This window comes from Lutra lutra, chromosome 12 (assembly GCF_902655055.1).
Source record: "Lutra lutra chromosome 12, mLutLut1.2, whole genome shotgun sequence".
Taxonomy (NCBI): Eukaryota; Metazoa; Chordata; class Mammalia; order Carnivora; family Mustelidae; genus Lutra; species Lutra lutra.
The window spans coordinates 80,325,446-80,338,540 of record NC_062289.1 but is presented as its reverse complement, the minus strand read 5'-3'; the positions used below and the strand labels follow the sequence as shown (position 1 = coordinate 80,338,540).

Sequence of the window (13,095 nt, the reverse complement as noted above, 5' to 3'; positions counted from 1 at the left end):
TCATCTGTCCATTCAGTGGTCTCTCTGCTAAGCTCCTGTTTTATGAGCATCTGCTGTGTGGAACCAAGAGATCAAGGATTTAAAAGATGTACTTCTTTCCTTCAAGGATTTCATAGTTTGGTGGTTGATCTGGTCACATGGGGCCAGTGTAAACCACATTTTATCAACTTGAATATGCAAGACAGTCATGTCATTTCTTGAAAACACTAGTTGATTTCTAGTCTCAGTTTTCAATTCATTAGGGCTACAGAACATAATCCCAGTCTAATTTTCAAAAGATGTAAATATTGCCAAGGCCCTGGGATGGGGGGGGGATGCTCTCTGTCTCCAGATGTTCTGCTTACAGTCCCTACGAGCATCTGTTACCAGAGTTACCTCGCATATGGTCTCACCCCTGTCCATGGTGCCTCTTCCAGCCCACTCCTAGGGGACACAGGTGTCTTCCTGTTGTCGTTGGTTTTTTTTTTTTTTTTCCCCACATGAGAATGTCCACAGGGCTGTGTACAGATTCATCTCCCTAAGGGTTTAGACTTTGGAACACAAAATCTTAATGCTTGCAGACTTTTATTTTATTTTCTATGTGTTTATCCTGCTTTGTGCTCTGTCTCAACCCTCTCCTGAGGCAATGATGTGGTAGGAATGGGGAAAGCAAAGGGAGGACTGCAGGAGGAGGGGACATAGGTTGGTAGTCACTAATGCACTGTGGCTATTCACAGGCTAAGCAGTTATAATACAAATATATAAAGGATCCCGGGGGCTGGGGAGGTGCCTGGCCAGGCCAGTAGGGAAGAAAGGGTGTTCTTAGGCAAAGGGAGCCCCAGATGCAGAGGCCTGGATATCTCAGACTGTCAGGACTGTGCATGATCAGAGGAGATCAGTGCTCATGCTGCAGAGGAAGAAGGTAGCACAAGCCCTTCAGGTCCTGGGAGGTTGCTTGGGATGTGGCTCATTTCATGAGCAGACATCAGCCTGGGGAGCAGACACCTCTGGAGCCCCCTGAGACGGCAGACTCGGCTGCAGCTCGCTTTGTGACTGGACCACACTCCAGCTCAAGCTACTACTGTTTTCTATCCCAGGTTCTTCTCGGATGCTATGGGGCTAGGGTGTCAGCCTGGAAGTGCCAGGGGGTTAACACACGGGGTACTGAGAGATAGAGGCTAGTAGATAATATCTACCACATGGTAGATAATATCCTGCCTCTTATCCTTCAGGGGGACAATTTTGTAGGCTTTCAGGAGGTTCCAGAGAAACTGATCCATAGCAAAAAAGACAAAAATGAAAGTAAAAGAAAATAAAGATGTAGTTTTCTATTGACCTATCTATTTTATATTGACTTATCTTCTTTTTCTGTCTCTCTCAGTCTGCTCCTTAGCCCCTCTTCCCTGGGGCCATCTCCCAAGGAGACCAGGTGCACAGTATCCTTGTCTCAGTCTCTGCCTTGGGAGGACCCTAAATTAAGCATGTGTGCTTTGCTGGAGAAAAAGACAAATGGAAGAAGAGTGGTCTGCAGGGCCCGGGGACTTCTCCACCCCGCTTTCTGTCTTTGCAGGTGTCTGACCGCTGTGATTACATCTTTGTCAATGGCAAGGAGATGAAGGGCAAGGTGGATGCGGTGGTGAACTTCACCTACCAGCATCTGAGTGCCTCCCTGCATATCACCGTGTGGGTGCCCCGGCTGCCCCTGCAGATTGAGGTCTCTGACACAGAGCTGAGCCAGATCAAAGGCTGGAGGGTCCCCATTGTGGCCAGTAAGAGGTAAGCCTGGGATGGGGAGATGCACCAGGGCCATGATCTCAATGGTTTTGTTTACTGACCCTATGCCGGAGCCAGGACAGGGCCCAGCACATAGTAGATGCTGGTATGATCGTGAAACTACATTCTCTCCAGCCTCACCAAGGCCCAGAGTAACCAACCAGGCAAGAGTCTAAACAGGGTATGATCTCATCAACCCCAGACCATTTGCACACTGCACTTGGGCGTCTGGTAGACCAGGACTCCCCCAGAAGGAAGCCACAGAAGTGATACATTTTTCTAGCCCCTCAGCCCCCAGGGAGATTTGAGTTTGGGGTTCTTTTCTCAAAGTGAAGCAGTGATTTCTTTTTCTGTGCTTTATGAATATCCGTAAGTTGATCAGTTCTGTGCATAGAGATTCCTGCATAAAATGTGATGGCATTTATACTGGACCATGGTCTTACTATTTGTTCTTAAATCAAAACAAACAAAACAAGGCTCTAATTTATTCCGTGTGACTCTGAATTGCCACATGTAGGATCTGGGGTCTGGTCTCCTCGGTCCTGTGCCCCGCCCCCCGCCCCCGGTCAGCGAATGAGTTGATGTCACATCCGTTATCTCTCTTGCCTGGGATCTTCCGTCGTGAACCCTCGGGGCTGTTTCCTGGAGTCTCCCAGACACGAGGTCTTCATTTTAAGGGGCAAGCCAACATGCGTTCGGGAAGAAGCTGCCTCCCTCTCCCCAAGGAGAGCTTGAAAGAATCTGACCCAACTGTGGAGGGACAGCTGATATGTGGTCATGACTGATATGTGGTCATGAGGGAGCAAGAGAACGAGTGTGCTGTGTCCCTGGGGACGGCAGACCCGAGACTTCCTAGCTCTGTGAGCTTGCCCACAGTCCCTAACCCCCCCACACACACCCCCAAAACATAACAACAGCTAGTTCTGCCTCACAGGGTTATGAGATGAAGAGCCCATAGCTGGAGAGCCTAGACGGGCTCATCTCAAGAGCATGGCACAGCTCTGCTCACCAGACCTTGCTGCGGTGGTGGAATGTTCTAGAACCACGTTGTCCGCTGCCACTAGCACGTGTGGTTGTGAACCACTTGCCATAGAGCTTCTGTGACAAGGAAACTTCAACTTTCCCGATTTCGTTCTTACTCTCTTAAATTAAGTTGGAAACAGGCACACGTGGCTGTTTGCCACTTCTTCTCTGGACAGCGTAGACTTCGTCAATGCTGGCTCTTAAGTCTTTCGTCAATGACTATGTCCAAGAAAGAGATGTCCGACCCTCCGCGCTGCTTGTGATGGACCTGGCGTTCCTGTGGGGTCCTGAGGCTCCCGCCCAGGGTGCTGTCCCCTGGGGGCGGAGGCAGGCACCTGCATGTCTGGCTTGGGATTCCTGCATGTCTCTGAATCCATTCCCAGGGCCTGAGAGCTTCTTCTGGCTCCCCGCAGGCCCACACGGGAGAGCGAGGATGAAGACGAGGAGGAGCGGCGGGGCCGCGGCTGTGCCCTGCAGTACCAGCACGCCACCGTGGGCGTCCTCACCCAGTTCGTGGCCGAGGGTGCCGGCCCGTGGGGCCAGCTGAGCTACATGCTGGGCCCTGACTGGCAGGTCGACGTCACCCACCTGGTGGCAGACTTCATGAAGCTGGAGGAACCCCACGTGGCCACCCTCCAGGACAGCAGGGTCCTGGTCGGGCAGGAGGTCGGGATGACCACCATCCAGGTAGGGAGGCCAGGATTTCTGTGTGCTCAGCCACAAACACCTTGCCAGGCACTGGGGGAGGCTCGCAGGAAGGGCAGGTCACTGTGCCCAATTCCTGGCCCCCAGAGTGGCATCCTCGGGACACCAGAATGTGAGCCTGGGTCAGCTCTGGGAGTCCCAATCTTCTTGCAAACCAAATGGAGAAGGAGGTGGCCATACAGCCTTAGCACCCCGCATGTCCCCTCTCCCACCTCCTGAATCCTCCACTCCCGACACCTTCCAGCACTCCCAATCCTGCCTCCGACTCCCCTCACTTCATCCCGCCGCCCACATTTCTACCTCCTACATGTCCTAGAAGCCACCTCCCTCTTCCCTCTGTGCTGCTCCTGCTCGGGGCCCTGGGAAGCTGCGTCCCTTCTTCCCCTAAAGCTTCTAGTCTTTCTGTCGTGGACTCATCCAACAAACTCTCTTCAGAGTCTACTAACCTTCTGTTCAAGGAAATGCATAGTACGGTGGGATCTCGGATCAGATGGCAGATCATGTCAGATGGTTTTTCCCGAAAACCCTCAAGTTGTGCCCCCGTGACTGCACCTTCTGGGGATATCATTCTGGATCCTGAGACCACAGCCATATGTGGGAACGATGGGGCGTTTCCATCATTTCACCTGGAGATCTCCAGGGTGACATTTGGTTTATGAGAGGCAGCCAAAAGTAAGGTTTCAGCAGAGGATACATTGTGCGGGGGGGGGGGGGGGGGGGTCTGAGGAGGGGGGAGTAGATTATTTATAATTCAGCTCTCACCAGTTAGTTCCACAGTTCATTTAGAATGTGATTCAGGTTGCACAAATTCAATTTGTGTGTGACTCCTCGTGAGCCCAGTCAGCAGGATGGCCATGTGCAGTTAACCAGGTTGTGTGGTGTACAAGAGCACGGCATCTCAATGGGAGGGGACATCTTCTTTTAAAGCGGAATGGATTTTAATATTTATTGCAATTTTCCAACAGACAGAGATAAAGTGTCTTGGGGAAGGGTGGCTTTATCTGATTCTTGCAAAGCGGCATGGCATGGGCTGGTGCATCTATAGTGAAGAAGGTGTGTGATCCCTTCGCCCTGTATCCTGGACCCAGGCCCGGGGCAAGGCGGAAGTGTCGCTGGGGGAGATTCCCACATTTGGGAATATTCTGTCCTGTTAATCCCACAGGTGTTGTCCCCACTGTCCGACTCTATCCTGGCAGAGAAGACGGTAACCGTGTTAGATGACAAGGTGTCAGTGACGGATTTGGCCATCCAGCTCGTGGCCGGGCTGTCGGTCACCCTCCACCCCAGCACAGAGAACAGCAAGGCCATCACCGCTGTGGCCACAGCTGAGGAGCTATTGCGGACCCCCAAACAGGTAGGGTCCCCGAGGCCGGAGGGAAGTTGCTGGGCTGGACTCGGCAAGGAGGGTGGGAGGAGGGAGGAGTGGGTCAGAGGAGCCAAACCATGTTCCAGAACACAGCGATGGGGGCTGCGGAAGTCCGCGGGACAACGTTGGCCGGCGGGTTTCTTCTTGGGGTGTTCTGGGGACTCATCAGCCTCCCTGCTGGTCCTTCTCTCTGCAGTTCTGTGACAGGTGTCTCTTTCTTGGCTGGCTGTCCCTGGGGCCCTTGCTGAGCTCCCTAAGGCCACCCACGTTCCCTTCTCCACATTATCTTCAAAGCCGGCAGTGTGCACGGAGGCCTTTCATGCTTCTCATCTCTGACCCCCTCTCTGCTGCCAGCCGAGAAATCTCCTGCTTTTAAAGGCTCACGGGACTCCCCTGGGCTCACCCAGAGCATCCAGGCAGAGGTCCCTATCTTTCCGTCAACTGTGCCGCGTAACAGAGCATCATGTAGGAGATCTGCCTATAGCCCCGGGCTCCAAAGATGACGGCAGGGTCATTCTAGAAATCATGCAGCTGCTCGCTGACTTTGCTCCAGAACATCAGCTGGAGGGACCTGGAACATGTTCCCATCCACGTTGGCCCCCATGGCTGGCCTCCCTCTCCTCTCTCCTGGGGGCGTGGTCTTTTCTGCTTCCTAAAGAGCAAAGTAAGGGGAGCGGAGAGGAGTGGGGAGACAAAGCAGGGGTAATTCATTAGGGTTGGATTGGCACGGCAGCCTCGCTGGCGTGGGGCAGGCCCCAGTCCCCAGGCACTGTCTCCCATCCGTCTTCATCGGCTCATGGTAATTGGAGGTCCCAGCACGGCCTCGGGGAGGGGGGATCTAAGGATGTAGTTCATTCGACTTGCAGACGTGATTCTCAAAAGGATGGAGCTCTAAATCATTTCTGGGCAAGTGTTATTTTAAGTCATTCAGAACTTCTCATCTTTGGGGAAATGCGTTGGCTTTCCCGTGGCCCGGCTTCACTGTAACGAGCTAACGGAGGGACTTGCTCTCAGCCGCACGGCAGGGTTGATGGAGACGGAGCTCGCAAGCCTGCAGGGTTCGGGGGACTTGACTTGGATCGTCTGCCTTTCGGGGGCTTGCTCTGTGTGAAGTTCTTTCTCCATCTAGAGTTTGTGAAGAAAAATTAATTCAGGATGGAAAGTCCACCAAGATGAACCCGCAGACCGTGTGAACTGTGTTTTATGTCAGCCCTCGGTGTGCAAAAGGCTGGCACCTTGTTCTTGGCATTTCAACTCTGAGATACAAAAGCTGAAAGATTTTTACACCCGTAAACATGAGGGCAGCAGCCTATGCCTCCCCTGTGCCTCATCTGTTGTAGGAAAGCCAGGACAGAGAAGTGGAGTGAGGAGTCCCCGGGCACTCATGCATTCGGCCTGGGCATTAGAAGGGGGTCTTGCCGATAGACATGGACAGAGGGGACGAGGGTGGGAAGCAAAATTACTGAGCCGTATTGCCTGTCTCACCTTCGATTCCCCCAGAAGCAGAGCCTGGCATGAAGACTCATACTCAAATACTCAATTCGAGTGGTGAAGGGAGCCCCCAGAGGGAATCGGAAACTGCTCCCGGGGATGGAGGACAGTCAGTAGAGTGTGTCTCCCACTCGGCCACCACTGTGGCTCCCAGAGCCTGCAGCTGCTGGGGAAACCACCAGCCAGTGTTGACCAGGGGCAAGGGAGCTGGCCGAGGGCTGCCTTTGCAGGGTGTTAATTCCTTGGCCCTTCTGGCTACAGGCATGACCGCTTCTGGGTTCCAGAGGCCAGAGAATGTCCTCAGGCAAAACCATCTTGCAGAGCTGACCCTTGAAAGCTGAGCAGGCAGCGGCCATGGGGGAGTGGGCAGGTGCCAACATTGAGCACCACGCCCTCCCCAGATTCCAGGTGTGGTCTCACTTGCCCCTCTCAGGACGCCGGCATCGGCATCGGTCTGGGCTTTCAGGTACCAGTGACAGAGACCCAACCGAGGCTGGCCCAAGACATCAGCATTGATCAGTTCGTGCCTGGGGATTTGTACCTTCAGGTCAAGCTGGATCCAGCTGCTCAGTGCCCCCCAAAAGCTTCATGTTTCTTACCCACAATTGTTCTCAAGTTTGGAAGATGTCCAGCCACTATTTCGTGGACTCCTGACTTCCCCCATTGGTTCCCTTCTGGAACTTGTCACCGAAAACTCTTGGCCGTTCTCGTCCTGTCCCTCATTTCTTCCAAGTTGTCTTTTGTATATTTCATCCTGGGATTGTGTTTTGGGTCAGTTCCCTGGCTCTGTCTGCCGGGCACTGACTCTCTCCCCAGATGTGTCTACTCCACTCCACTTTGCAAGCCAGCCGTCGGCTAATTAATTTCCAGTGGAGCCCTTCTTTGTTTCTAGAAGGTCTAGAAGGTCTAGGTGCACCATCCTGTTCTTTCTCTGCTTGGCCCTCCTCTCCATCCATGTCCCGTGAACGGCTTTATTTCACGGGCCGTTTTGTTCTTGTTGCTGGTTTATCTTACTTTGTCATCTTTTTCAGTTGTTCTAGTGTCCAAAATCCTTGGTGTGCTGATCGACATGAGTTGTTTATGGTCTCCTCTCATGGCAAAGCCCTCCCTCTCAGGGAGTGTAATTTTCTTTCTTTCTTTTTTAATCAGAGTGCCTCTTGAGCTGGTGGCTGCTTTGCTTTTCTCCCGGTAGGAATTCTTTGCAGGCCTGCATTTGCACGGGCCCCTCTTTGCTGGAGCCCATGGCCCCACACAGGTCACATAACCCCAGACCCCACACCCAGATGTGGGGAAGCAGTGGGGTTTGGATTTCCAGGGGACACATTTCCCCAGCCATGCTCAGAGCACAGATGAGCTTCGTTGTTGTTTCTGGCCCGGGGGTAGGATTCTCTCATGGCCCCCTCTCCGCAGTCCTGGCCTTAGGCATCCCCATTTGACAGTCCCTGGGTGACCATCAGTAGCCCCCCCTCACTGGCTGGCGAGCCTTCTGAGCCGCTCTGACACCTGCCGCCAGGCCCCCTCAGTAGCACTGGTCTGCAAGCCCCCCTCTGGTATGCGTTCCCTCTTTGTTTCTGAGTCTCGGGAATTAGCATTGCTTTTTTTGTGTATTTTTACCTAGTTTTTTAAATAGTTGATCCTCAGTCTTTGTTGTTGGAACGTGTTCTTAACAGTCTCCCTCCCTCCCTCTCTCTCTCCATCTCAAAACTCTTCCTTTCCTTGTGCTGACCCTCAGTTCCGGCAGATCCCCCCTAAGTCTCAGGCCGCGAGCACCGCTGGCTTGCATCCCAATTCGGCAGCCCAGGGAATGCGAGCTTCTCCTCTGTGTTTCCAGCCAAAGCCCAGGGATCCCGTCCCATTGGCTGGTTTCTATCCAACCAGGCATGGCTGGTTCCACCCCTGCCCAGAGCAGTCACTGTGGACAGGGTGGTGGAATGTTGCGATGGGCCAGACCTCTGTCGCATGCCCAGCTCCGGGCCTGGAGGGGCCAGTGCAGCCCCACTGCATCACAAGCACATGCCCTGAGTGGGGAAGACCGGGTTCTCCCAAGCTGGTGTTCTAGTCCCTTCCAGGAAGGAGGGATCGACAGTGGCCAAGCCCCAGAGATGTCCATCTCAGACCCTGTGGTCAAAGTGTTCACATTCCTACTTTCAGGCAGGGAAGTAGGCCCAGAAAGATCATTTTTAAAAACTGGACCAGGAGAAGCAGTGGGTCTGTGTATCGATTTCAAAACTTGTGTTGAATCCGCTGCCCTTCATTGTCATGCCCAGAAGCCAGGACCAGAGGAGACCCTGGATCCTTTCCCAGAACAGACCCCTGGGGCTCCATTTGCTCTTCCCAGCCTGGCAAACCTCACCCGTTCCCTTCCCCACTCTGCTCCTTGTATCTCCCCCCGTCACCCCCAGAGGACTGTCCCACGGAGGTCAGCCTAGGCCCCTGTCATGGCCAGGGCCCCCCCACCGTCCCTCCAGGCCTCCCATCACCCTCCCTCCTCCCCTGCCAGGGCTCCCCGACCACGCATCACATGCACAAGCGAGCACACTCAGACCCGCGCAGACTTGGCTGCCGGCCCGCCAAGGCCCACACCCGCGGGTGCCCCTTCTCCCCCGCTGGCCCTGGCAGCCTCTCCAAGGCCCCTGGGTGTCTGGCATGGGCTTCTAACACACATCACTAAATCCTGGTTTTAGACAACAGGCGAAAATTCCAGACCCACCGACATCATCTCCTTCAGCCCTGGGCCCGCGCAGTGACCTCAGAGCCCCCATTGGCAGGAGACAGGGCAGCCGCTGTCGTCCAGACTCAAGGCCAGAGCGCTGGGCTCAAACCGCAGCTCTGCCACCTGCCTGGGCGAGCTCGGTCGGGCTCCCCGCCTCCCCACGATCCGGTCTCCTCGCCTGCAGGATGGGAAGCGGTGATGCTCACAGCATCTGCCTCGGGGGTGGCCGTGAGGGTCAAGGGAGCCCGTGCACAGATGACACTGAGGACCGTGCTCGGTTCCCAGGAGGCACGGTTAGCCTTGCACCGAGCGGCCGCGTCCCAGCTCCCAGACCCTAGGCGTGTGTAACCTTGCTCAAGGGACGGGGTTTTGCAGACGGGAGTGACGTCCCGAGCTAGGGAGGTTACCGCGGACGATCCAGGCATGGTGACGGGCTGAGCCCCGACACAGGAAGGCAGGAGCGTCTGGGCGGACAGAGCCTGGGAAGGGTCTCGGCCAGGCGTCCCTGTGGGTGTCCCTGGTGAGGATGACGCAGGCCATTCACAGCACGTCTCCATTTGTTCTTATAAAATTACAGCGATTCTCTGATCCTGATGTAAGACCTGCATGTCTTCTCTCGATTCATCAGCCGCCAGGTCTGGACCGGAGTCCAGCCCCTGATTCCTTGGGTTCTGTTCTGGGAGAGCAGGCAGGTTCTGGAGAGGCCTCTCGGGCCTCCACGCTATGTCCTCCTAACGGCCTCTGTCCCCGCAGGAAGCCGTGCTCAGCACTTGGCTCCAGCTCAGCGACGGCTCGGTGACGCCGCTGGACATCTACGACACCAGGGACTTCACTCTGACCGCCACCTCTCTGGACGAGGCCGTCGTGTCCGTTCCCCAGGCCCGCTCTCCCAGGTGGCCAGTGGTGATGGCCGAAGGGGAAGGCCAGGGGCCCCTGGTCCGAGTGGACATGACCATCGCGGAGGCCTGCCAAAAGTCCAAACGCAAGAGCGTCCTGGCCGTGGGTGTGGGCAGCGTCAGGGTCAAGTTTGGCCGGAACGACGCTGACTCCAGCCCTGGAGGTGGCGGCGCGGACAGCGACGAGGGTGAGATCAAGAACCACGCCAGCGACCGCCGGCCGAAGGGCCAGGAGCCCGAGGGGCCCGTCCACGGCGGCTCCTCCAGGGAGCGCGAGGAAGGGGCCCCCCGGAGAGGCGGCACCACGGCCAGGCCGCTGCTGGACAACAGGGTGGTGAAGAGCGGCCAGCCGGACACGGGCAGGCCGTCGGGGGAGGGCCAGCCGCAGACCATCCCCCTGGACTTCACCAACTTCCCGGCCCAGGTGGACCTGCCCCGGGCGGGGGGCGGGCTGGGGGCCAGCGACCTGGTGCAGACGCCGCGGGGCCTGAGCGACCTGGAGATCGGCATGTACGCGCTGCTGGGAGTCTTCTGCTTGGCCATCCTCGTCTTCCTCGTCAACTGTACCACCTTCGCCCTCAGATACCGGCACAAGCAGGTGCCCCCGGAAGGCCAGGCCTCGGTGACGCACGCGCACGACTGGGTGTGGCTGGGCAACGAGGCGGAGCTGCTGGAGCACGCGGGCGGGGGGTCGCCGCCGCAGGACGAGCACACGACGGTCCTGGACCGCGCGCCGGGCGGCAGCGAGGAGAGCAGCTGTCTGCTTCTCAACGGCGGCGTCCAGCAGCACGTGCAAGGGCAGGTTCACCGGCCGGACGCGGCGGCCAGGCCAGCCAGGGACCCGAGGCTCGACCCCCTGCACTCGCCCACCTCCAAAAGGAAGAAGGTGAAGTTCTCCACCTTCACCACCGTCCCGCCGGACGACGGCTGCCCCGCCGTGAACTCCATCCTGGGCGGCAGCGAGGACCTCAGAGACTACCTAGAGAAGCTCACAGACCAGGCGTAGGTGCCCGCGTCCGCCCGGCGCCTCGCTGGGTCCCAGAGTGGGTCTGAGGACGCCTGACACAGAGCAGGCCGTGCTGGGGCCACAGACTGCGGAGGTCCCGGAGCCGGGAAGGGCCCTGGGTTCCCGACAGCGAGGGTTTTCAGCGGTGGGTGACGGCAGAGCTCCAGGAGTCAGCGGAGGAACTCTGGGCAGGTGGCTGACCAAGACGCCAGCCTGCGCACAAGGCCACCATGGGAAGGCAATTTTATGAGTCAGAACAGAACACAGACAAGCTACCAAAAATTATTTGTTAAAAAATGCAAAACACAAAATAAAAAGACAGAAGCAATCATCTCTTTATATTTCTAATAAAGGAGCAAATGCACAGCGAGGGCCTGCGGAGGCACAGTTTCCGTGTTGGTTCCGTGCCCCCTTGGGAGGACAAGCCTCGATCCGTCAGCCCAGAGGGAGGGGACGCGGGAGGAGAGTGGTCAGAGCCCCAGCACCTTCTCGGGGTGAACCTGAGGGTTTTCGATCTTCACATGACTCTTCTGTGCTCCCACATTGTCTCCCCCACCCCCCACCATGTTTTCTTTCTGTGTCCTGCAAGTCCACTTGATTTGTATTTAATGTTCATTTCCGAGGGTCAAATGGTATATTTTTCCTAAATTAAACGTACATTATATTCCTATATGTTAGATGAATCCTTAGCAACAGTCTCAAGGAATCCATCCTTGAAGTAGTAGTTTCAATGCTTTTCTGTAGCCCTCCAGCCTTGATGTTTGCGGGGGTCTAAACACCAGAGGGGGAGGGGGCGCTGCCTTGACCCCCCACCCCCGACCATCCCCACCAGCCGGGCCCCAGGGCCACAGCCAGTGGGCGGGACGCTGCCCGGGGCTGTTCCAAGGGGACACAGCTGGCCCGGCCCCCAGTGCCACCATCGCTGGGGATGCGAGGAGACCCCACATGAGGGAAGGTCAGGTCCCCTCCATGGGGAGAGGCCGTACCCAGGAATAATCTGCGCAGCCTCCCGTGGTAGAGCTGTCACGGGACCTCCTGACCACGGAGCAAGGAACCCAGATGAAAACTGCTGGAGGGTTTTCAAGTTGTTTCTCTGACTTTGTTGGGCGGAGCCTACCAGCATGAACCGGAGAGATTAAAATCTATGTTAGATTGTCAATCGACGGTGGTTTTTAACAGCCTAATTGTGTAGCAGCACATTGCAAAACGCGTTCATCCAAAGTCGACTGTGCGCGGCAGAGAAGAAGGCAGTGATGTGAGTCGGGCCCTCGGGAGACGGCCGGGCTCGGGTCGCGGCCGGCTCGTCCTGCTCTCGGCAGGTCGCACTCGCGGCTACCAGGACGCTCATTGTTTTTATTTTTTTAATTACTAAAATCAGTAGCTAAGAAAGGGTCCTTGAAAGCCTCATAACCTTAGCTGGACCTTTTAAAGAGATATTTCTAGCACATGTTATAGACGGAAAGGAGAAGATATTTATTTATACCTGTGATGCCGATTGTCATTAAAATGCTTTTCCATGGCTTGACAAGTATTTCGTGGGGTGTTTCTTTTCTCCCTTGATGCCCATTTCTTCTTCCCCCGCCAAATGGACATCCTGCTGGAGAAACCTCCTGTCCGCTGGGCTCGAGCGGCTGACCTCTCTCTCTTCCTCTCGGTTCTGAGATGGAGCCGCCCCAATTCCTGGGATCTCTCGACCGCCATCCTGGGCACCCGCAGCTCCCGAACGTGCACGTGCCCAGAACTGCCAGGAGGGCCAATGAAACAGATTGCTGACGTGGGGCCAAAAGTGTGCCTTTCTGCCAAGTTCCAGGACGACATGGAGGCCGCCGGTCTGAGATCCCACCAGAGGGGGAGGGTGGAAAGCCAGGGAAAAGGTCTTCTTTGATTTTGATTGTCTTTGTGCTTGTCATTTGAGGTTTTCATGGGATTGTTGCTGCTGATGGTTAGCTGGGGGTAGAGCATTTTGGGGTACAAAGTAAGGTGGTGGATTGGCTTTTTTTGTTTGTTTTTTGTTTTTTAAGTAACAGCTTTACTCAAGACACAGTTCACAGGCTGTAACATTTACCCATTTCAAGGGCACAATACTGACTGTAGGACATTCTCATGGTTCCAAGAAGAATCACTCCCCAGTCCTTGGAAACCC

At 55.7% G+C, this 13,095-nt stretch overlaps 1 protein-coding gene across 2 annotated transcripts in view; it reads left to right on the top strand.

Moving 5' to 3' along the window:
* Window positions 1–12,831, top strand: part of TMEM132C (transmembrane protein 132C) — a 304,408-nt gene extending 291,577 nt beyond the window's left edge. For both annotated transcript variants that reach the window (XM_047697855.1, XM_047697856.1), the window contains 4 exons: window positions 1,550–1,755; window positions 3,189–3,462; window positions 4,643–4,834; window positions 9,804–12,831. In XM_047697855.1, the coding sequence (XP_047553811.1) occupies window positions 1,550–1,755; window positions 3,189–3,462; window positions 4,643–4,834; window positions 9,804–10,952 (1,821 nt within the window). In that variant the 3' untranslated portion in view covers window positions 10,953–12,831. The remainder of the gene's footprint in view (window positions 1–1,549; window positions 1,756–3,188; window positions 3,463–4,642; window positions 4,835–9,803) is intronic.
* Window positions 12,832–13,095: the final 264 nt, after the last annotated feature.